General features: G+C 38.7%; 2 protein-coding genes across 2 annotated transcripts in view; one reads left to right on the forward strand and one right to left on the reverse strand.

Annotated features, from left to right (window-relative positions):
* Positions 1–3,142, reverse strand: part of LOC128025828 (serine/threonine-protein kinase 32C-like) — a 60,914-nt gene extending 57,772 nt beyond the window's left edge. The window contains exon 1 of the mRNA XM_052612353.1: positions 2,883–3,142. Within this exon, the coding sequence (XP_052468313.1) occupies positions 2,883–2,964 (82 nt within the window). The 5' untranslated portion in view covers positions 2,965–3,142. The remainder of the gene's footprint in view (positions 1–2,882) is intronic.
* Positions 3,143–14,638: 11,496 nt separating this feature from the next.
* On the forward strand, positions 14,639–24,054 carry LOC128025829 (PWWP domain-containing protein 2B-like). Its single transcript, XM_052612354.1, has 3 exons — positions 14,639–15,098; positions 19,929–21,561; positions 23,016–24,054. Exons 1-2 carry the CDS (start codon positions 14,959–14,961, stop codon positions 21,559–21,561), a joined length of 1,773 nt encoding a protein of 590 aa, XP_052468314.1. The 5' UTR covers positions 14,639–14,958; the 3' UTR covers positions 23,016–24,054.
* Positions 24,055–24,256: the final 202 nt, after the last annotated feature.

Below are 24,256 nucleotides of genomic sequence, written 5' to 3' on the forward strand. Positions count from 1 at the left end.
GTGTGCATGAGCCCGAGCAAATAAGTTGCTGGTTGCAGTACACTAAACGGCCACCGGTGTCACTAAAAGCAAGGGTTTCCGAATTTTACATAAAGACCAAGCGGCAACCGAAATGACAGAAGTGACTAAAACTGTAATTCACTGACTCCCCATGTTAAAATGCCCAACTTTACAGCAGAAAAAAACATGCTACAGTCTGGATCAAAAAATTATTTTGGTCTATACATCTAATTTTGCCTTTCGTGACAATTGTGAGCGAGGTGAGCTTTTTTTTATAACTCATCCATTTAAATTATATTAAGCCTTAAATTTGTGCATAGTTAAGGGCGTGGCCACTTGATTGACAGGTGGATTGCTGCTAGGTGGGCGTGGCTTCAGCGACCAGCGATCAACCGATTATCAGGGACTGGCTCCGCCCACTTTAGGCTTCAAAAAACGCTCTTCGGAAACCAGTGGACCCTACATCCATGTTTTTATTCAGTCTATGATATATACCCTTTAAAGTAGCAGACTTATAATGGATGCTAATATAGTTATCTAGATCAACAGGCATTAAACTGGTTTTGTTCACACTCTCAATCTATTTTTGAACATTATGTATAAAAGCAGGGTGTGGGTCTATAGCTATAAATATGTAGGTCACATGTTTCCTCCAAACGGCAAGAGAAACCAACAAAACAGTGATCTCTAGCTGAAGCGAAGCTCACAAGCGTCTCTCTCTCCCTGGTGTCCTCTTTCATGTAAGGATCATGAGGAATAACCCTCTTCTCGTCTCGCAGCATCAGATCAGCTGTACGTGTGATGTAACGCCCGTTCTCCAGCACTAACACACCACACTGATTACGAATGTGAGGATCTCGTGGAAGCGTGAGAGAATCAGACCAGCAGACAGATCAGATCTCGTGTCTATACCATAGAACTGCTGTGGATTCTGATAATGATGTAGACATAATTACCAGTGTGATTAAACTGGCTTTATTTCAATCAAGCTGTTCAGACTCAGACTACCATTTCTCATGTATTCCTCACCACAAGACTCAATTAAAGGAAAATGTTTTCTCAGAATGAAACTGTGCTCATCTGAGATCAGGATGAATGTGTTTCAGATTTTTAGAAATGTAGCATTGCATCAGTGTCTCATCAATGGATGCTCTGCAGTGAATGGGTGCCGTCAGAATGAGAGTCTGATAAAAACATCACAATAATCCACAGCACTCCAGTCCATCAGTGAACATCTGGAGAAGACAAAACCTGAAACACATCCAGCATTAAGATGATTTTAACTCAAACACATAGAGTCTATAATCCAGAATAACACTTCCTCCAGTGAAAAAGTGTTCTGGTCTGAATCAGGAGAGAAATCTGCACAGATCAAAGTTTAAATTTCTCTAAACTTTAATGTTTTGTCTTGTTTTCGGATTACTTGTAGATTATTGTGATGTTTTTATCAGACTCTCATTCTGACGGCACCCATTCACTGCAGAGCATCCATTGATGAGACACTGATGCAGTGCTACATTTCTACAAACCTGATGAAGAAACTCATCCTGATCTGGGATGATCTTAGTGAAGGATATTTAATCCTTCATTTCATTTTTGGATGAGCTACTCCTTTAACAGAATGTTCTTCCATCATCTCTTTCTTTCTTGTCTGAATGTACAGGCAACATAACCTTCAAATGTCAAGGATGTCAAATAAAAGGCTTTGTGAGTCCAACATTTTCAACATTTCTCTTCTTTGCACATCCATCTGATGTTCATCAATAAACCCATCAAACTAACACAGAACATGCACCCATGCAGCGCTCGCTCCGTCCTGATCTCAACTCATTATCCTGCACATAATTATAATTACTTTCACATTCGTTAGTGCAATGATTTTTGCAGAACAGAAGTAAGCAGCGTCGAGTCCATACTGTCTGTAAATGGGTCATTACACGTCCCCCTCCAGTCACATCATATGATTACAGAACTGACCTCATTTCTCACTTTTCTGACCTATGACTACAGGTTTCATCTTTATATGTGACATAACTCACTCAGCAAACGCTCTTCAGTCACCGATCAACCCTGTTCTGATAAAGCAGCGTAATTTCCCTGGATTTCCATAATCCTCACTAATCAACCAATTAAACAGCAAATGATTTAATTGGCAGGTTTTGCTTGTTCCAGCTGATCTCTTCTGTCACATTGTTACAGAAATTGGATTTGAAATATAATACACCTTAAAGAGGCAGAAAACAAAAAGTGGAACATTTGCATTGCGTACACATATGACAATTTTTTATATATTTTATGTTGCAAACAGTGAAGCTCAATGAAATAAATCTTCAACCTTGATACACCAAAATACATTTCTAAATGTATTTCAGGGGCAAGAAAATACATTTCCAATGTTACAGCAGCCTACATTAAGACTGGAAGCAAAAGTGAATGTAATAGACAACTAGAGATCAAAAATAGATTAATAATGACTCAATAATATATATATAGGCTTTATTTTGAAATGTATTCAAAAGTATATCTAAAAATATACATCTTTTTTTGCTGAATGAAATTTTCCTTTAATTTTGAGAAAGACATCAGCTATACTCACAATCATGAGCTCGGTTTCTTCTGTATTTCTAGCATAATTTACAGCATACTATCTTTAACTCTGATGATGCCAGTAAAAGTGAATATAATGCATGTTTTACTGTCAAAGAGCACTAATAAAACCACCTGGAAATATACTTTGCACATAACTGAGGAGGTATAAATCTGCCTACAAAAGACTACAGTGGTCGTTTTGATCAACCCAAGCATTCAGCAGCTGATCTGAGCACACTGATATTCATCATGTGGTAAACGCACTGTTTGATGCACTGCTCTGTGGTCCTCACCATCCTCTTTGTCGTCGAACACTGGTCTCTTGGATGAACTGTTCGCTCCCATCCTCTTCTTCCACTTGCCCCAGTGAAACATTGATGCTCTGCTCTCATTCCTTTCAGCGCGACGGAAACTGATGCTGGCTGCGTCTAAAACACGAGCATCTCTGACAAACGCGATCTGAGCTCCCGAGACACCAGACTAAGAGACTCACACACCGAGCCGAGGCACGAGCTGCTCTCTTCAGCAGCGGAGACTATATGAACCTCCCCTCGCGCACGCGCGCGCGCCCCCGCGACTGTCGCTTACTCACCAGCGCGCTTCAGGTGTGACAAGCGGTTTATCTAATTGAAACAATATTTAATATTAGTCTCCCTTGGTGTGCTATGCCACAACAGAATCAATAAATGAAAGAAAACATGTTACTCGTGTTTGAGTTAAAAACATTTTAATGCTGGACAGGGTGGCTCTAGGGTGAATAGAGATCCGGGGCTTAGCCCAGAAAAAATCCATGTATTTGACTTTTTATTTTAATAAATTAGAAAGATTTACCTTGTTTAAAATATACAAAAACAATAAAAACAAAAACAAATTTAAAACAATTTATTTAAAGTATTGAGGAAAATACATTTGCTTTTTGCAAACAAAAATTAAGAATTGAAAAACAAATGAAACAGCGCAAAAGCAATGATTTTGCAATACATATTTTTTCCATGGTCATATTTATTACTTTATTTGCAACGCTGCTTTTATTTTGCGTGTCAGTCTAGTTTGAGCTTGCCATACAATTTTTCACTTTTCTGCACGTCTCTCTTTGTGGCACTGTTTTGACGTGGGGTCAATTCGGGAGTTCGTAGTGGGATCGCGAATAATTTGAGTCAGTTCGGGAGTTCGGAGCGGGATCGCGAATCATTTGAGTCATTTCGGGAGTTCGGAGCGGGATCGCGAATCATTTGAGTCAATTTGGGGATAGCGATTTGAATAAGTTTAGTAGTTCGTAGTGGGATCGCGAATCATTTGAGTCATCTGACTCCAGTTTGGGAGTTGGAGCAGGATCGCGAATCATTTGAGTCAATTTGGGGATCGCGAATCATTTGAATCAGTTCGGGAGTTCGTAGTGGGATCGCGAATCATTTGAGTCAATTTGGGGATCGCGAATCATTTGAATAAGTTCGGGAGTTCGTAGCGGATCGTGAATCATTTGAGTCAATTTGGGGATCTCGAATCATTTGAATAAGTTCGGGAGTTGGAGCAGGATCGCGAACCATTTGAGTCAGTTTGGGGTTGGCGAATCATAGCTGTATATGGATAGGCATTTTTAACTAATTTAGTAGCTAGTTATAATAACGATTTCCACGCTTGTTTAGGTGTGAAATGTGAACATGTATTTTTTGTTTTAATGATGTGCCTTTTAACATTATCAATTATATTCTAAAACAAATCTTGCCTAAAAAGTGCAGGCATCTAGGCTGTTACAGGATGATGTCATACTAGTGCGCGTGTGCATTTTGAGTGCGTTCTTTCACTGCATTATTCAGTGTATTCAAATGCATTTATGAATGCATGTGAATGATCACAAAATTCAAGATATGAACCCTTTGTGCCAAAAGGGTTCTTTCTTGTCATTATAGAACCCTTTTAGCATAAAAGGTTCTTTGGAGTTGAGTAAAGAACCCTATGGTTCTATATAGAACCCCAATGATCCCTTTTTTCTAACAGTTTGTTGTCATAAGCAGGGTTGGATCTAGGGTGAGTGGAGATCCGGGGCTTAGCCCAGAAAAATCCATGTATGTGACTTTTTATTTTAATAAATCAGAAAGATTTACCTTGTTTAAAATATACAAAAACAATAAAAACAAAAAAACAAATTTAAAACATTTTATTTAAAGTTTATCCCTTGTATCCTGACACATATGCTGATGTTGTGTCGCTACTTTTTTTTGTCTCTGTCTCTGTTTTATTTTATTTTCCAATCAATCCTGACTGGCTACACTCGTCCTGGTAGAACAGGGATCAGAAGCAAGCATTAAGCAGTGCACTGACATACTCTTACTCTACAAAGATATCTGGTCAAAGGACTTTATCTCTGTGTTTATGTACACTTAAAGCCAAGTATAATTATAAATGCAGGGCTCTATACACTTATATTTTTAAAGGAGCACTTACACAGCACTTACAAATTTCATAAATACTCTTATGAGGCTAATGTATCAAATATAAAATTTGGAATACAGAAATATGAAATTATTAAAAAAATTAGATTGGTACTTTGCCACTAGGTGGCGGTATGCCACTGCCTTAATGAGTGAGTCTGTGAGTCATTTAATCAATGGATTCGTTTGAAACAGATGATTCATTCAGAAAAAATGTGTGTGTGTGTGTGTGTGTGTGTGTGTGTGTGTGTGTGTGTGTGTGTGTGTGTGTGTGTGTGTGTGTGTCCTAAAGACTGTGCTGCGCAACCGTTAACTTTTAGATGTTCAAAATGTAACGTTAAATCAGACCCAATTTAAAACCGAAAAAGAAATATAATACTATGATTAAAGTTACAGATCCCTGAAGCTGTTGTATCTTGGCGTTCAAGTGTTTTGGCTGGGGGGGGGGGGGGGGTATTGCTTGCTTTTTTTTGAAGAAGAAAATTAATTTTGAAATATCCATTTTAATTTTCAAATAAATTGATCTAGTAAAATACTACACGCCAACAAACCGCCTGCCTCCAAAAGATTTCATTTCATTGGCTGATCGTACAGACGCTCATCGATGGTTGGCCAGTTTACATGTCAGTCAGAAGCACTAGACTCAGTGGGCGGTTTTCGTCGGGTGTGAATGACAACGCGTAAATTTACAGATATTTATTTATTTATTTAAATTCTAATATAAATTACTTTATTGGCCATGAAAACTCATTGATGACATGGTGGTAATAAAAACATTCGGGGCTTTACTGAAAACATTCGGGGCTCCAGCCCCCTTAGCCCACCCCTGTTTCATCTTCTGTCTTCTCCAGATGTTCTCTGATGGACTGGTGCTGTGGATTATAGTGATGTTTTTATCAGACTCTCATTCTGATGTCACCCAAACAGGCAAATATTGATTTGAGAGTAAATTATCTTATTATGCAACAAGAAAGTGTGCATTGATAAGATGTTTTTTCATCATTGACAACTTTACAATTTTATTTTTTTACAATGTAGAACAACTGTGAAGGACATCACTCAGACACACTGCAAAAAAAAAAAAAAAAAAAAAAAAAAAAAAAAAAATATATATATATATATATATATATATATATGAATAAAGTTTCACTCCTTTATTAATTCATTTTCTATCAACATGTATCTTGATTTAAGGATGTTTAAACATTTAAATAAAAAAAAACGTAAATACTGAGGAAGAACATTATTTTGCAATTCAATTAATATTTTTACACTTTAGCATTCTTAGAACAATTTAAAAGATAATTAATATGTGGTAATATTATCTAACGGCTCTGGCACTGATCTGAATAATGACACTGACTTCTGCAGAGAAACTGAAGAATTTCATACAAACATTTTCCTGTTTATTTCTGTGAAGCTGCGGAAATAAATGTGTCTTGATAATGTTTTCAGAAAAGACTTAACATCCAAATCTTAATTTAAGGAAGTTTAGATATTTTTACTGGAAACGTGACAATAACATCAAGAAATAGCTTTTTTTTAATTTACGTTTGATGATGAATTATACAGTTTAGGGTCACAAAGAATGACTCCAGGTATCAAGCTTCTCATTCTTTTCCTCTTCTGTCTTTAAGATGCTTGTTCTTCACTACCTGCTCTCCTCACAACTGGGTGAAGGTGAAAGAAACCTGAGAGCGAGGTGTAGATGTGTGTGTGTGTGTGTGTGCCATCTGTGGCTTTGCATAAAAAGCATGGCCTGCCTCAGAAATAGCTCCTTGCCCTGGTTCTGCTCGACGGGTGTGAGATCTGTTCCCTCGGAGACACTCGTGAAGCTCAGCTGGAAGACGATCAATAACCCCAGACGCAATAATCTCACACTCATTAGACTGACGAGTGATAAAGACGGCTCTCGTCTGATTACACACTGCATTATGGGGAATGATGCTGAGATCTTAATGAGGTTTAAAATGAAAATCAAATGATCAGCGGGAGTGTGGTTTGATGGAGAGTCTTTCAATATGTGGCCAGGAAACCACCGATTTAACCTCATTAAACCCTAAATGAAGGTACAGACTGAACCTGTGCTCTTTTAGGATTATTATATCATTAATTATTTCAATTAGCTTTTATTTGAATATTTTTTTGTTTTAATATTGTTGTATTTTCTGTATTTATGTGCTGTACATGTGGAACAATTGATAATAAAGCAGACTTGACTTTCATGGACTAATAATGAATTACAATAAATTATCTCAAGGTTATTTTAGCATTACTTCAATTATAATGGTATTTATTCATAATTTCATTTTTTCAGCTAACATTTTAGCAAGCTTATGATGTAGTTTTGAAAATTTTGTCAGTTCTTTCTGTAAATATTCCTAGTTAGCTTCCATTTATTTTTATTCAAATGTAAAGTTTCCATAATTTTTGTACTTCAGCTTGAACCTATTCTATTTAAGTTATTATTAAATATTAAGTTTTTCGTCCAATATTTATATTTTATTTCAGATTTATTTAAATTAACAAAAACAAAGGTTATTATCTTTAACTAAAACCAAAACCATCCAACATTTTTTGTTAGGCTAATTTAACTCGAATGAAATAAAATATTTAAAAAAATTAACTTTTAATTTATTGTTTAGCTAGTGCCAAGAAAGTATTTTGTAATTGTATTTGATATATATATATATATATATATATATATATATATATATATATATATATATATATATATATATATACATATATGAAAATGACAAAAACACACAAAATTCTACAAACTTGAACTATAATTCAAACTAAAACACAAATATAAAATATATATGCAAAAAATCCAGTATGTACACTTGAAAAACAATGATGTTGGGTTTACTTAAAAAACTAATTCATTCAGAAATTGCTAGTCAGTTTCACAAATATTCTTAAATGCAGGGTCGGATCTAGAAAAATATTGATGGGGTGGCGAGAAGGGGGCAGGAATTTTTGAGGGGTAGCAGACGTATATATACTAAGTTTAGTCACAGTTATCACAGTTTGATGATAAATATATGTGCACACTACAAAAGGACACAGCTATCATTTACAAACTTAATCTCATGCAATCAATGTCTTGCATTTGAAACAGTTGTAACAAACATTACAAACATATAAGGAATAAGTGACCATACCCCATAAGCACCACACACTCACTAATGCATACAGTATGCATCCACATGTCATTAAGAGCATTATAAAAGATTCAGTGTTATCAATATGTCAATTTATTAAGAGAAACACAAGATTTTAACAGCCATTTCCAGCTGGGGAGACTCAACTGATTTTCTACAGTTTAGTGTTAATCATCATCTAACTCAACCAGTCAAGAGCTACATTTAGCCTTCGATGTTATATGAATATGGTCCTGAAGCATAGCTTTTATTAGCTGACAATAATAATAAATAAATAAGCATTATAGACACAAATACAAATGTACTTTTAGAAATTGTTTCTGAAAAATATGGTGTTATTGTTTTGGCAAGTTGAAATTAAAACATCTGTGAAAAACATTAAAATAATGTTTTAGTATATCTTTTTTAAAGTATATTTTACTAAAAAATTTCTTACATAATTTCTTTGAGCTAGACCAAACTTTTATTTTGGTGGGTTGTAACCAGAGTTTCTGTGTTTTTTAATAAACTATTATTATTAGCTAATACGAAGTATGGCATATCAAGTATGCTAAAACTTGAAGTATAGCATACTCTACTGTGCAATAGTACTATATTTCTGTTTGAATTTCTTCAAGTTATACCGAAATTTTATTTTGACAGGTTGTCGTAAAGACATTGGCGTTTCTGTCAGTCTGTGTATACGATATGAAAAAAAGACGATAGTTTTATCAAATGAAATGGTGAAATCCTCTCATAGCGCGCTGACGTGAACATGTGTAGCATACATCATGCGTCAATATAGTGAAGAGCTGAAAACACCACGTGTGCTTCAGTGTGTGTGTGTGTGTGTGTGTGTGTGTGTGGTAGAGCACACATTCCCAGAGACCTTGTGCCCCACTTCCTCAAATATAATGATGGAAAAAACCCTACTATAGAGGTGAAAAAATAAATTATCAAATAAAAATAGTTCGGAGCGGGTTCGCGAATCATTTGGGTCAGTTTGGGGATTGCGAATCATTTGATTCAGTTCGGGAGTTCGTAGCGGGATCGCAAATCATTTGAGTCACTTCGGGAGTTCGGAGAGGGTTCGCGAATCATTTGAGTCAGTTCGGGAGTTCGGAGAGGGTTCGCGAATCATTTGAGTCAGTTCGAGAGTTCGGAGAGGGTTCGCGAATCATTTGAGTCAGTTCGAGAGTTCGGAGAGGGTTCGCGAATCATTTGAGTCAGTTTGGGGATTGCAAATCATTTGATTCAGTTCGGGAGTTCGTAGCGGGATCGCAAATCATTTGAGTCAGTTCGGCAGTTCGGAGCGGGTTCGCGAATCATTTGAGTCAGTTCGGGAGTTCGGAGAGGGTTCGCGAATCATTTGAGTCAGTTCGGGAGTTCGGAGAGGGTTTCGCGAATCATTTGAGTCAGTTCGAGAGTTCGGAGAGGGTTCGCGAATCATTTGAGTCAGTTCGGGAGTTCGGAGAGGGTTCGCGAATCATTTGAGTCAGTTCGGGAGTTCGGAGAGGGTTCGCGAATCATTTGAGTCAGTTCGGGAGTTCGGAGAGGGTTCGCGAATCATTTGAGTCAGTTCGAGAGTTCGGAGAGGGTTCGCGAATCATTTGAGTCAGTTCGAGAGTTCGGAGCGGGTTCGCGAATCATGAAAGATTCGCGCTGGTAAATTTTCAAATTGGCCATAACCTTTAATTCGTTGCTGCCAACTGGGGTGGCAGCAGGGGTGGCAAGGCTTTCTTTTAGGGTGGCATTTGCCCTATGCCACCCCGGTAGATCCGCCCCTGCAAAATGAAAGCCTAAAAAGAGCAGAATGTCTTACATTCTTGGCATTAAATGTTGCATGGAGATCCGAAAAAAATTGTATCAAAATAAAGTATATGCTTAAAACAAGAACAAATATCTGTCATTGGAGAACGGAAACTGGATTTTCTGAGTGCATTGCCAGGTATTTGCTCTTGCTTTAATCATGAACTCACTTCATTTTAATCAGTAGACCTATCTCACAAAACAAGAAGGATTTAATGTCTTTGCGTCTCCAGTGAATGCATCTTAATTTAAGCATCTTTAGACATTTGAACTGGAAAACAAGACAAACATACTGAGGAAGAACAGCTGTGTCTCAGTAGAAATGAGCTGATGGGAAGTGTATCATCAGAAACACAGAGTTAAAACTGATGGAGAAAAAAACAAGTGACGGCTGTGAGTGGAGCAGCTGAGAATTGTGGGTTGGTTGCGGTTCTGTTGAGGGTTTGAGACTCTCATAACGCTGACAGAGCTCTTGTGAGTGTGACTGTGCTGTGAGACTGGAATATGAGCCTTTCTGCAGAGCTGTGTGTGTTCAGATTGATGAAGCAAAGTCAGTCTCACAATCTGCAGCAGTGGAGGAGTAAATCAGGTTACAACGTTCTAAACTCTTAAAGGAATAGTTCACCCGAAAATGAAAATGTGTTCACCCTCAGTTCATCTGAGATCAGGATGAGTTTGTTTCTTCATCAGGTTTGGAGAAATGTAGCATTGCATCAGTGTGTCATCAATGGATGCTCTGCAGTGAATGGGTGCCGTCAGAATGAGAGTCTGATAAAAACATCACAATAATCCACAGCACTCCAGTCCATCAGTGAACATCTGGAGAAGACAAAACCTGAAACACATCCAGCATTAAGATGATTTTAACTCAAACACATAGAGTCTATAATCCAGAATAACACTTCCTCCAGTGAAAAAGTGTTCTGGTCTGAATCAGGAGAGAAATCTGCACAGATCAAGCAGCGTTTAAACAGATCTAAACTAATCTGTGAGAGACAACAGCAGATGCTCTTCTTCACTGGAGGAAGTGTTATTATGGATTATAGACTCTGTTTATTTGAGTTAAAATGGCCTGAGGATGATGATATTTACAGCACATTTTCAGCATTTTTGGGTGAACTGTTCCTTTAAGCATGTGCTGTAGTGATGTTGGTGTGTTTATGTGTATTTTAGAGTCCAGGAGCTGCTTTGGGAGCAGAGAAATCAGGCCAGCATCAGAAAGAGCTGGAACATCAGCGGAGGAGAAGACAGACAGAGATCAACAATCACATCCACCTTCATCTTCTGAGAGAAAAGCATTTGATGTGCTGGGAAAACTTCAGAATGTCCAAAACCTGCCCCAAAAACAGCCTTTATTCAGAGTGGTCATGAAAATATTAATTTAATGTTATACTACACTAAAACTAAAACCATAAAAACATTTCTGTTACCTGAAATAAATTAAAATATTAAAACCTTATTTTATTTCTGTTTCAAAAAGAAGCATTTCTCTTTTCTTATTTAATAATAATAATAATAAAAGGTAAAAACAGAAACAAACTAATAAGAAAAACAAAAACAAATGTTCAAATAAATAGGAATGCAAAATATAAAAATAAAATACAAATTTTTTTAGTATGTTTTTAGTATCTCAGTGATGCTAAAATAAGCCTCTGGTATCAAATGAACCTTTTAATGATCACATAAAGTAATTACACATAGAGATTGATAGAGTGATATATGGAGACAGGTCAACTGTATCTTGAAGCAGCTTTCTGTCATCTCTGTCATCAAACTGAACTACAAAAATACGTCTAACCTCCTACTGCTCTGTCATTGGCCAGCCAAACAGAATGTCCCGCCCCACACTCCTGTGATTGGTTAATGTCATGTCACTCAAACACATCAATGTTCTGGAAGAGTTCGTTTTTTTCTCTCCAATGCGCTTCTGATTGTTAAAGTAGTTTAGCTTCTACTAATAGTTAATATTAATTGTTTGATATCACAACATTCCATCAGCTGCTACAAGCCCCAGTGCTGCACTTCTACAGTGTTTATCCTTCATAAGAGCACGTGACCTGCTGCTGATTCCCGGGTTTTGAAGAGATTTTTTTTGCTGATTTTTGGATTTGAAGAGAGAGAGAGAGAGAGAGAGAGAGAGAGAGATCAGCCCATGTGTTCATACTGACATCCTGCGGTGAGTGGAGCTAATACAGCAGTTATTTATGTGTGTGTGTGTGTGTGTGTGTGTGTGTGTGTGTGTGTGTGTGTGTGTGTGTGTGTGTGTGTGTGTGAGAGAGAGTTGAGGAGCAGAGGAGCAGGAACAGATGGGAAGGTGAATCTGAACATCTGTTAAACACAAGACTTCCCAAACCCTGCAGTTACACGTTTACTCACTCTGCACTGAAACAAATGTTGTGTTGGATTTACTTGGAGACCGTCTTACTGAAGAAGTTGCTAGTAAAGTAACACATTGAATTAACCGTGGGATTTTGAGAGTTGAAGAAAATATCTTCAGGGTCAGGAAACAAGGTTATGTTCCTGACCTCGTTGACAAACTCACATCATTCTGAGACATTTCTCAGAAAACCAGAGTTATGATCGGATGTAAGTTTGCTTCTGAAGTAAGTGTACATTGATTTAATCATGTTTCGATGTTTATACTGGAAAACAAGACAAATACTCACACAAAGACTTCAGGATCAAATCTGAAAAGGGAAATATTCTGATGTTAAACAAACACAGACTGAAGTGTTGATAGAGCCACAGAAACACAATCATCCTACAAATCACAACACACACACACACACACACACACACACTCACTCACACGCTCTAACACACACACACACACACACACACACACTCTCTCTCTCTCTCTCTCTCACACACACACACACACACACACACTCTCTCTCTCTCTCTCTCTCTCTCACACACACACACTCTCTCTCTCTCTCTCACACACACACACACACTCTCTCTCTCTCTCTCACACACACACTCTCTCTCTCTCTCTCTCACACACACACACTCTCTCTCTCTCTCTCTCACACACACACACACACTCTCTCTCTCTCAACTGAAGTATGTTCTACCAAGTAAATCCTGTTTCATTCTTCAGTTCAGTTAATTCAGTGCATTACTTGTCAATTCTTTGTAATTCTTTGTGAAATTTACCAGTAATTTCAGAGTGAAAACAGTTTCTTCACCACTGATATTTGACTATCCCTGAAATAATAGTATAGTTTTTATTAATATTCTGAATTAGTTTGTTTTTTAAATGAAAGTTTTAGCAATATTGATGTTTTTGTCATTTTTATTACTTTTGTACTTTTTATATTATTACAATTAATTTGTATTTATATATATATATATATATAGTTACCTTTTATTACTTTAATTTTAGTTATCATGTTAAGCTAAATAAATAAAAAATAGAAATGTAGCCTTTGCAAAAGTCTGCGCTGAAAGATTTCAGTGTTTATTTTATTTCATGTATGAAAATCTTTTTTATGTTTTAAGTTTTGTTTGAATTTCCACTACTGAAATCAGTAACATCTTCACTGAAATAAACCAGCATTAATGTTTGAAATGCAGTAAAAATGAGGAACTTCTTGTGTTTCTTCGTTTAGGAGAGGAAGCTGAGTTTGGATCCTTCAGAAGAAGAGAGATGTTGAGAATGGATTGATGCTCCTCGCTGGAGAAACATCTCAGAGATGCTGAGCTCCAGCTGAAGCAGCAGGTGGCGCTGCGACCATCATCCTCTTCATCATCCTCCTCACTGTGTGTCTCCACATGCATCCGTCAGTGTCTGGCAGCCATTTTAAGGCCTAATGGATCAGGATTACTCTGGGAAAACCACCAAATATTCCCTCAGTGGTGAAGCTCACAAGCGTCCGGAAACAGTGAGAGACTGAAGTTCAGCTGATAACTCTTGGATATGAACTGCACGTGATCAGCTGTTGGATCAGTTTGATTCACGATTAATGGTTTGATTTGATCATTAAAACTTCAGTACGTCACATGAAGGCTTTAAAATACCAGAATTATGAGCAGTCATGACTATCTTTGGCTCACATGTCTCCCAGTAAGAGCTGATTTGGATATTTGCATGAGATGAAAACATTCACATCACTTTAATTAAGCTTGATCATTGTATAAACCATATTTCATGTTATTTAACTAACTCAGTTTATATGTGAAAACACTTTATGCTCAACTCAATCTCAGCAGCGGAGTCCTCAGCCATCTTCAGGAATCAGATTAAAACACATCTCTATTCTAATTCTATTCTTTACAAATGAATGGCCCCTTTTAGACTTGCACTCTATTCATTTACTGTTTTCTTTTTTTTTTAAAGCGTGCTCAATTCTTTTTCTATTCAATCTGTTTTCTTTTTTTATTAATTCTATAATAAAAAACACTATAGTAATATATATCTAGTTGTACTTGTATATCATTGCTCTCTTGTTGGTTTTGATTGTTTCCATTGTCCTCATTCATAACTCACTTTGGATAAAAGTTTCTGCTAAATGTAAATGTAATGTTAATATATATAATTGTAAATTTGAAAAAAAAATATATATGTAAAAATAATAAAAAGTTGTTTTAATGATTAAAAACTTCTTGCTGACAAATGTCGGTTTAAATGATAGTGTGCAAAGATTGGTAAAGACTTGTCATGCCAATTGATCAGTTTCTGGAGTTTTGGATTTAATCAGGTTGATGAGTTCTTGTTCCTCTGATGGTTCAGTGGGTGTCTCTCTCCGGTGAATCCTGGCGAAAGTGTAAGCGAGGCGTTAGTTTGTGAATGGACGGCTGTGCTCCGGGTCTCGTCTTTCACGGTGATGTCACGCCGGGGCTGATGGCGTCACTGCGCGTCCCGGAGGAGCGTCTCGAGCGCGTTGACGGATCGCAGCAGCAGCGAAGAGCGACGCGACCGTGGCTCCGGCGGCCGGGATCGAGCGACGCCCAGCCGGACACCGAGCGAGGAGAGCATGGAGGCTGTAGCGGAGGAGCTGCAGGCCGGCTCCCGGATCCCGGTGACCGTCGAGCAGATCGTTAACGACACGCTGGTGGTGACCCTCACGTACCGAGAGAGGAGCTACACGGGCATCTTACTGGACTGCAGCAGAAAGTGAGTCGCCTTTCTTTGTGTTTTGATGTAAAACCAGACTTTAGTGCGCTCAGGCCCCGCAGCAGGCCTTTCTCAGAGACAATGAGGAGAGCATCAGCATCAGCTGCACTCTTTTGTGTCGGATCGTGTGGGTTTAATGTAGCACCTGGAGCTCTGTCATGTAACAATGTATCTTCACTGTATCACTTCCAGCGGAGACTCTGATTGATGTTTGCACGCGCACGCATTGCATCACGCAGTCCGTTTAATCGAGTCAAATCAGCAGTATTCCTCATGAAGGCCCAGATGCCATTGTTTCGAGAGCATACCTGGACATTCATCCAGTTTAAAGGTCAAATACTGCTCAGGCACACGTGTTTATTCATTTTATCGCTTTGAGACATTTAATCTCAATGGTTTTCTAATAAAATCACACGAGGCCTTTGATTATTGACCTCTTTTCTCTTATTTATAGTGACCTCTCATTGTCTGGATTAGATCACTTCATTCCTTTTTTCATAATAATGACGTTATTTTGAGGTTTTATGAGTTTTAATATAAATTGTGTCAGACAAAGACAGGTGAGATGTCACTCAAGCACTTCACAAGGTTATATTTCACTATAAACAGCATATGAAGGTGGATCTGTGTATGAATATGAGCAGCTGTCAGGTATTTATAGACATAGCATTATTCCACACACTTAAATGTTAAATATTTTAACAGTTTGTGATATGAACTATGTTTTATTTTCAGCTGTTATTATGGAAACCCTAAGTATTAATAGCGTTTTATGAAAGATTAAGCACAAATGTGTCATTTCCTCACCGTTTTATGCAACTTTTGTGAAATCACTGCATTGAAATGTGCTTGTTCCTGTTTTATCGTCCTGTGTCACGTCCTGCTCGTGTTCTGGAGCCGCTCGCTGTGTTCAGAATATCATAACTGCACACTTTCTGTGTCAGTAGATGACCTAGAGATTACATGGCACAGAGTACTGTGGCCCACAATGCAGTGCGCTCAACCTTACATTCCCCGAGTCGTGCTTTACATGATTGTGCACAAAACCTGAGTGTGTGCAGTATGAAATATAATTAAATAAAGATTATGAGGAATCTGAGAGTGCAAAAAATCCAAATATTGAGAAAATTGCAGTAGGAATTGCATCTTCATGGAACATAATCTTCAATATCCTAATTATTTTTGGCATTAAAGAAAAATCTATAATTTTGACACATACAATATATTTTAGGCTATTGCTACAATTATGCCCCAATATATGTATAAAGGTATTTGCAATTTTGACACACTTTTTCCTTGCAATTCTAAGAAAAAAACTGCGAGATATAAATAATTTTGCTTACTTTTTTTTCTGAATTAACTTAAAAATGTAAAGTAAGCAGAATGCATTGAAGATCTATTTCAGTCTTTCTTCTCCAAAATGTCTCTCTCTCTCTTCCTTCACTTCCTGTCCACCTACTGTCCTATCAAAATAAAGGCATAAAACACCAAAAATAAATCTGAAAAGTTCACATTTAATGTGTTACTTGATGTTTTTACAAACATTGTATTTAAAAAGTAATTGTGACATAATCTTACAATTTTGTCTTTTTTCCTTTGAATAATAATAATTAAAAAATGTAATAATTAAAAAATAATATAGAAATGAAAAACGTGCTGCATGCATTGAAAAAAGTAATAAGTGTTTTGAAAATAGAAAATATTTACTTTTTGACTTTGAAAATTTCAATTTTATTTTTTAGTTGACGTTTCATTAATAATTTGTGAACCTTGCTGTGAAGTTTCTACACCAGTTGTTTTTCACTGCACTAAAATAAGCTGAAGAGAAGTATATTAAATGTTTATCGTAGAATATTTCTTAGTTTCTGTGATCAGTGTAGTGTCAGTAATCAGCAAGTGTTCCTCTCTGAGAGGCCTGGGAGTGTTTAAATAGCACCATCGTCTGTCGTGAACATCTCAGCTGTTATAAATATTCTGATTATGTAATGAAGGGTTTTCTTACACCTACAGCGGTCGTATGAAGGCCTCGAAGACCGACGCTTCAGGGCTGGGCGTTTTATTTTGCATCAAACATCAGACGATTGGTGTTTATGCCTCTCTCACTTCCTTCTGAGGTTAAATTAATAATCCCTGCACAATCAGATTTCAGGGCTGGGTGTGAAAACAAGCAGGTCTCCTGGGTCTCTCCGGTGTCCCGGTGGTTTATGGGATTGTTTTTGTTCAGTGAGGTGGAGGGGGCTCCGGATCTCGTCCCCGTTGGTCTCTTTGTCTGTCGCTTCTAACCGCGCACAGCTCAGACTCATGCTCACCTTCAGGCTCCAGGCAGAAAAAATTAATCGAATTGAACTGAAAAATATAAAATCAGGAGTTTGGGACAAACTCGCAATTCTATGAAGGAAAGTCAGAATTAAGACAAAGTCACAATTACTTTTTTTTATTCTGAGTTTGGGTTAAAGACACAAAAAGGGGTTTTCAAACATCAAAACAAAAGTTTAATGCAACTGTAAATCTTTTTTTATTATTATTATTTTTTTTTATTCTGAGCAAAAACTAATGACTATCATACATTTCTACCATCATTTACAGAAAACGCCAACTAAAATGTCAGTGTAACTGTAGGTCATGTGACCCTGGAACACAAAACAAGTCTTAAATGTAAATTTTAACATTTACATGAAAATCTGGAATCTGAGGGAGAAAAAAAATCTAAATATTGAGAAAATCATCTTTAAAGTTGTTCAAATGAATTCTTAGCAATGCATATTACTAATCAAAAATGAAGTTTTGATATATTTACAGTATGAAATTTACAAAACATCCTCATGAACATGATCTTTACTTAATATCCTAATGATTTTTGGCATAAAAGAAGAATTTATAATTTTGATCCACACAAAGTTTTTTCGGATATTGCTACAAATATGCCCCAGCAACTTAAGACTCCAGGGTCACATATACTAAAAATCATTTAATATGCTTTCTGTGTATAAAAAAAAAAAATTTGTTAATTGTTTTATGGAGACACCAAAATGGGAGCTTTTTGTTTTGTAGTTACAGTAGTGAGGTGTTGGGGAGATAATGTGCTTAAAGGGGGGGTGAAATGCTGGTTTTCACTCAATCTCCTGTTAATCTTGAGTACCTATAGAGTAGTACTGCATCCTTCATAACTCCAAAAAGTCTTTAGTTTTATTATATTCATAAGAGAAAGATAGTCTGTACCGATTTTTCCCGGAAAAACACGAGCGGCTGGAGGCGTGACGTGTGGGCGGAGCTAAAGAATCACGAGCGCCAATAGGCTTTTACATTGAGAGCGTTTGGAAGCTGTGACATTACCGTGAGGGAAAACCCATCATCCAAAACAAACCATGGCTTACAGTCAGATTCAGCCGTTTATTTATGATCCAGAATCAGATCCCGAGTCTGAAACTGAACGAGAGCAGCATCAGCAACGCTCGAACCCGGGTCTCCGGCGTGGGAGGGGACGCACTAACAAGGAGGCAGAGATATTTAAAGCAGTTTTACTCACCGCCTGCGGTAACAACACAGGATCGTGACCCTTTTTCATTGGGACTGCATCATCCTTAAGAAATAAACGATACGCAAATCCGTCGTCAAACTGGGCCTTGTTTGTAAAACAAGCATCTTCGAAATGCAGGGAACAAACAAAAACACTTGCACAACTCCGTTGATGCTCTGTAAAAATAAACTCCATCCACTGGTCCCTTAATGCTGTTTCTCTTTTGGTAATCTGTGCAGGGTTGTCTTGCCCTGGCAACCAAAAACACACTCCTTTTGTGACATTTGGCGACGCTCTCGCTCTGATCAGTGAAGTCTGTTGTGCTCTCAGTGCTCTGCTATACGGGAGCGCGCTCTTCCGGCAGAAGTGCCTCAGGACCCATATAAGGAAATTCTGCTCCATCTAACGTCACACAGAGCCATACTCGAAAAAAACTTTCCCAAACTTGTGACAAACCGGAAGGAGTATTTTGGGAACAGAAATACTCCTTCAAACGTACAACTTAATTTTTGAAACTTTGTCCGTGTTTAGCATGGGAATCTCTTTAACAGTGTAAAAAAACTCAGTATGCATGAAATAGCATCCCCCCCCCCTTTAATGTGTCACAGTGCACATAATAATAATGATAACAATTATTCTTCATTCTGTTGTATTTTTCAAATGTGACCATGAAGTTCTTAGTTTCTGAGAATAAGAGTTTTGAGAGATGGAGCAATATCTGTGGTGTTTTTTAAAGGCTATAACACATGTAGGAGTGGCTCTGTGCATGATATGACTGGTTCACTAACTGGTTTTTCTGGTCAAGAGTCGGCTTGCCATTAGAAATGATTAATCGTGTATTTCCATTCTTGAGCGTGGAAAGGTTTTGCAAAAGTGTGATCATGTTAAAAATAAGGACATTTAAAGGTGACGGTCTTAGATGGCTTATTATTGTAACCTACATACAAAACCATACAAAATGCATAAACATTAACTTAAGTAATCTAAAAAAGGTAATGTTTTCTTTCAGATAGTTGCCAAGGCAAGGCTAAAATAACTATTTATTGCATAAAAAATTACAAAAAAAATGTGCCTCAGTATCTCGATGCTATCTTGACTGTTTGTCCAAACAATGTTAGACTGGGGAATGTCAGAAAACTAGGATTGTCCTTATTTTGTTTTTGTCCAATTGGTGCTGCTAGTGGCTTTTAAAATGAAAAGTCTAAACAGAACATCAGGAAGCTTTTGTGTCAAAGAAGCACATTATTATTGGTAATTAACCCTTACTCTCTCCATTACTGTCCTTATGTTTCCCTCTCCACTCTTTTCTGTAGGACTGGGCTGTTTTGCCTTCCAGACGTTGTTGGAAAATCTGAATCCGAGAGCCTCGTGTTGAGAGCGGACTGTGAAGTCTCGAGGGAAGAGGTTTCCTCTGAACCCGTCAGTCAGCCGATAGAGCGACCAAAAGATGAGAACACGGAGCCTGAGGTGGGACATCCCGTCCCGGTACCCATCCCGGTGCAGCCGGGTCAGCCCTCGTACCCACCGTACTTCGAAGGCGCCCCGTTTCCTCAGCCCATGTGGGTCCGGCACACTTACAACCAATGGGTACCACAACCACCACCTCGTCCAGTCAAGAGGAAGAAGAGACGAAGTCGAGAACCTGGACGGATGACCATGAGCACAATCCGACTGAGACCTCGGCAGGTGCTGTGCGAGAAATGCAAAAACACACTCAACAGTGACGAGGAGAGCAAAGATGGACCAACGGAGGCCAAGACGTCCAGGAAGGAGAACGCTCCTCAATCTGAAGAGGACACTAAATCAACCCCAGCCAAGAGGAAGGAGGACGGAGACAACAAAGAGTCAAAGAGACGAGAGGAATCAACGATCTATGACAGCAAACGCTTCCGGAAGGACAAGAAGGATGATGAGAAGTTTCCCGGAGGGAGCATCATTCCCCATAGCCCCGTGATTAAGATCTCTTATAGCACTCCACAAGGCAAAGGTGAGGTGATAAAGATCCCTTCGAGGGTTCACGGTTCTGTCAAACCCTTCTGTCCGAAGCAGCTTCTGCAGAACGGCCACAGAGAGCACAACGCTTCCGAGGAATCCCAAAAAGTCGTGCAACCTCCTGTAGACTCCATCCGAACGGGTCTTACCATTTCCATTCCCAAACTCAAGCTCCCAAGGTTGAGTAATCCTGACGCTCCTTCACCCAAGATACGCTTGAGATCCCGGGCTGACGGAGCGGAGCAGGTGTCCGTGTACGAGGCAGAACTGGTGGATGGCGTTCGGAGGAAAAGTCCTAGAGTTCCCAACTCTCAGTCGGAAGATGGTGTGGAGAAGAGTTCGCTTGAGCTTTGGTCGGGAGAGGAAGTGGAACGACACGGAGACTTGACTTTACTCATCAACTTCCGGAAGAGGAAAGCGGACTCCTCGAGCCTCTCCGTGTGCAGCAGTGACAGTCTAGATGAGTCCAAGTCGTTCAGCTCCGACGGAACGTCGCCGGAAATCTGTGATCTCGCTCCAGGCGATGATATCGCAGTCTCGTCTTCCTCTCAAGGGGAAAGTAAGACTGTTCCGCCTCTGACTGTACGACTGCACACTCGCAGCATGACTAAATGGGTGACCGAGGAAGGTCATGCCGTAACAGTGGGTGATGTTGTTTGGGGAAAGATCCACGGATTTCCTTGGTGGCCTGCGCGGATACTCAGTATTAGCGGCGCTCGTAGAGAAGAAGGTGAGGTCGATGCTCCGTGGCCTGAAGCTAAAGTCTCCTGGTTCGGTTCTCCCACCACCTCCCAACTCTCGGTTGCCAAACTCTCACCGTTCCGCGAATTCTTCAGGTCACGCTTTAACCGGAAGAAGAAAGGGATGTACCGCCGTGCCATCATGGAGGCCGCCAAGGCGGTGGGACACATGAGTGCCGAAATCACATCTCTACTGGCTCACTGCGAGACTTAGGTGAGTCTCTTGTCTTTCCTTGCGTCTAATGACAAGCAAAGCATGCTTCAGTTTTGAGTGAACTCGACTCATGCGCTATAGAAAGTTTGATCTTTTCCCAGTTTCTCTCTTGAAGTGATGAGTGATAAAATATCTTTGCACTTTTTAAAAACAGAGTTGCATGAATCTCTGAGAAGCTTCACCCAAGCGCTTGCCTTGGGGAACTTTTGTTGTTGTGTTTCTGGTCGTTTGTTGTTGTTCCATTTTATTCTATTAATTTTTTGCCTGTAAAAAAAGGTCTGAGGCCAGTGTTGCCACCTTGTGGACAGAAAATTGCTTGCAATAAAAAACAAATTTTTTGCTTTATTTGTAGGGCTGCGCAATTTAGCCCAAAGTTTTGTGATTCTTTATAAATACTTTATAAATATTATTAGTACTACTAATGGCGCATTCCATGAACATGAATTTATTGAATTAAAAATATTAAACCAATAAACATTTATTTTGACTGAAACTCTAAACCGCTTATATACATTTATTTATTCAACCGAGCGAGGAGAGCATTTATTTTCCTACTTCTGTGAAACACAAAAGTAAATGTTCTGGTGTGTTGATGCTGCTCTTTTTGCTGTCTTAAGTACTTTTAGATCATTTCAATGCTGATTTGATCAGGGCTTTCCCAATCTTCTATAGATGTGTGATAAAGAGCAGCACGAACATCCTTCTAAACATCTCCTTTTGTGTTCCACAGAGGAATGTGATTCAGGTTTGGAACGCATGGGTGCATCTCTTGTGTTTTTAGGTGTGCGTTTTCTTTATATTTCATTAACTCCAAAGGTTATTGAAAAAAGTAGGCTTGATGTGTTTAGTTGAGAATAGAAACATCTTTAACTTCCCAGTTGGTTCCCATGGCCTCAGTCTCTTTGGAGATTGCTAGGTCACCTCATGTTTATTGAGGATCAGATGCTGTCTTGGTTCAATATTGGCTAAAGTGCACAAGCCGCTCCCACTGCCAGTGTTTGCACTCCTGAATTTCCATCCAGCCATATTTAGTCTCATCTAGACTGTGCTTTGCATGACAACATATCTGCAGATTCAAATTTCAGTACATTGTTATGCAGCATTTGTGCATTTTTATGCATGCATTAATATGAATCATTCATGGTTGTTTATACATGCATTTTGATGCATAATTTGTGCATTTTTATGCATGCATTTTTATATGCATTTTTATGCATGCATTTGTCATTTGTGCATTTTTAAATGCATGCATTATTATGAATTTTTATGCATTATTTATGCTTATGCATGCATTTTGATGCATGTATTTTTTTTGCACCACCATTTACAAAGAATACATTGCAAGCGGTTTCAAGCATATATGAACACAGTTCATGCAATTACTAGGTTAATGAATATTCAGATACTGAATACTGTACTTGCCATTCATGCATCTGCTTGTTTTCTCTCTGCAGATCACGAGGATGGTAGTGGACTGGCTGTCATTCAGGGTTTTGCAGGTGCTCCCAGGACGTGGTGATCTCCCCGGACGGAGAGCGCCTTCATCTGCCACGGATATCATGAGGGAAGGTGCTTTATTTCCCTCCACACGTGGCTGTTGGATGCGATGCGTGGACTGTGTTCGAGGGCCACGAGGAGAATGTGGGAACCTCCGAGCGAACAATTCCCATTTGTTTCTCCATCTTATGTTTGTTATTTTAGGACGTACATGATATTAGAACAAGTAGCTTGACACTAAATCCGAATGTATTTATTCACAAAAAGAAAACACTCGACAGGTGACTGGCCTCCTGTAAGATCACACTGCTGCTGTTTCTCATAAATCTTACGTCTGTTTAGGATCTGACTGAACGGACTGACAAATATCCATATTATAAAACAAAACGATGAGTCTTAGTGTGTCCGTTTCTTCAGATGATGAAAATGTGAAATTCCTTTTAGCATCATGTAGGTCTTACATCATGCAGTATGTCAGTTTGTCTCTGTCCTCTCCAAGTAATATCTCTCTCTCTCGTTTGTCTCTTTTTCACTCTGATTGTGATGTTTTGCTTTAATTATTTAATGTGTCATGATGAGAGAAGCACTTTATCCGTACCTTGGTGGCCTGCTGTGAACACGAACCCCAGTTTGCAGACTCTCGGAGGAGCCAACCCATCGCTTTTGAAGGGATTTATCATTTTTGTGATGGAGATTTCGATTAAAGCACGCTTTCAGGAAGTTGTGTACACTGTATTCTCACGTTACGCCCGGTTTACGTTGCTTTCCTCCTTCTGAAATGTTCCACTGGAGATCTGGAGAGACGTGTCTGTTATTAAAGCGTGCTGGTGATCGTGTGTTTGCTGAGACCTGCGGGACTCGAGCGTTTCTAGGTCGCAGGTTTGGTGTGTTTTTCCAGCTGGACTTTCTGCAAGCGTCGAGCACTTTATATCCGCCGCCGCTCGACATGCTGGAGTTTTTTTAATGTGCTGTAAATAGAATAAAATATAAAAGCAATGTCCTTTCTTGCAGTGTTCCTTTGCACGTGTGGTTTAGTTTCCAGACAGCGGGAGGTAAATGAGACGCATCCTACTCCACTTTAGAGTTTCATACGGCCCTTTAAACATTCGACTGACTGCATTCAAGCTTTCATTTCACTGTTAGACTGACCAGATGAAAAGCTGATTTGAAGATGAGTAAGTTTCCGCTTATTAAGATG

Source organism: Carassius gibelio, chromosome A13 (assembly GCF_023724105.1).
Source record: "Carassius gibelio isolate Cgi1373 ecotype wild population from Czech Republic chromosome A13, carGib1.2-hapl.c, whole genome shotgun sequence".
NCBI classification, from domain to species: domain Eukaryota; kingdom Metazoa; phylum Chordata; class Actinopteri; order Cypriniformes; family Cyprinidae; genus Carassius; species Carassius gibelio.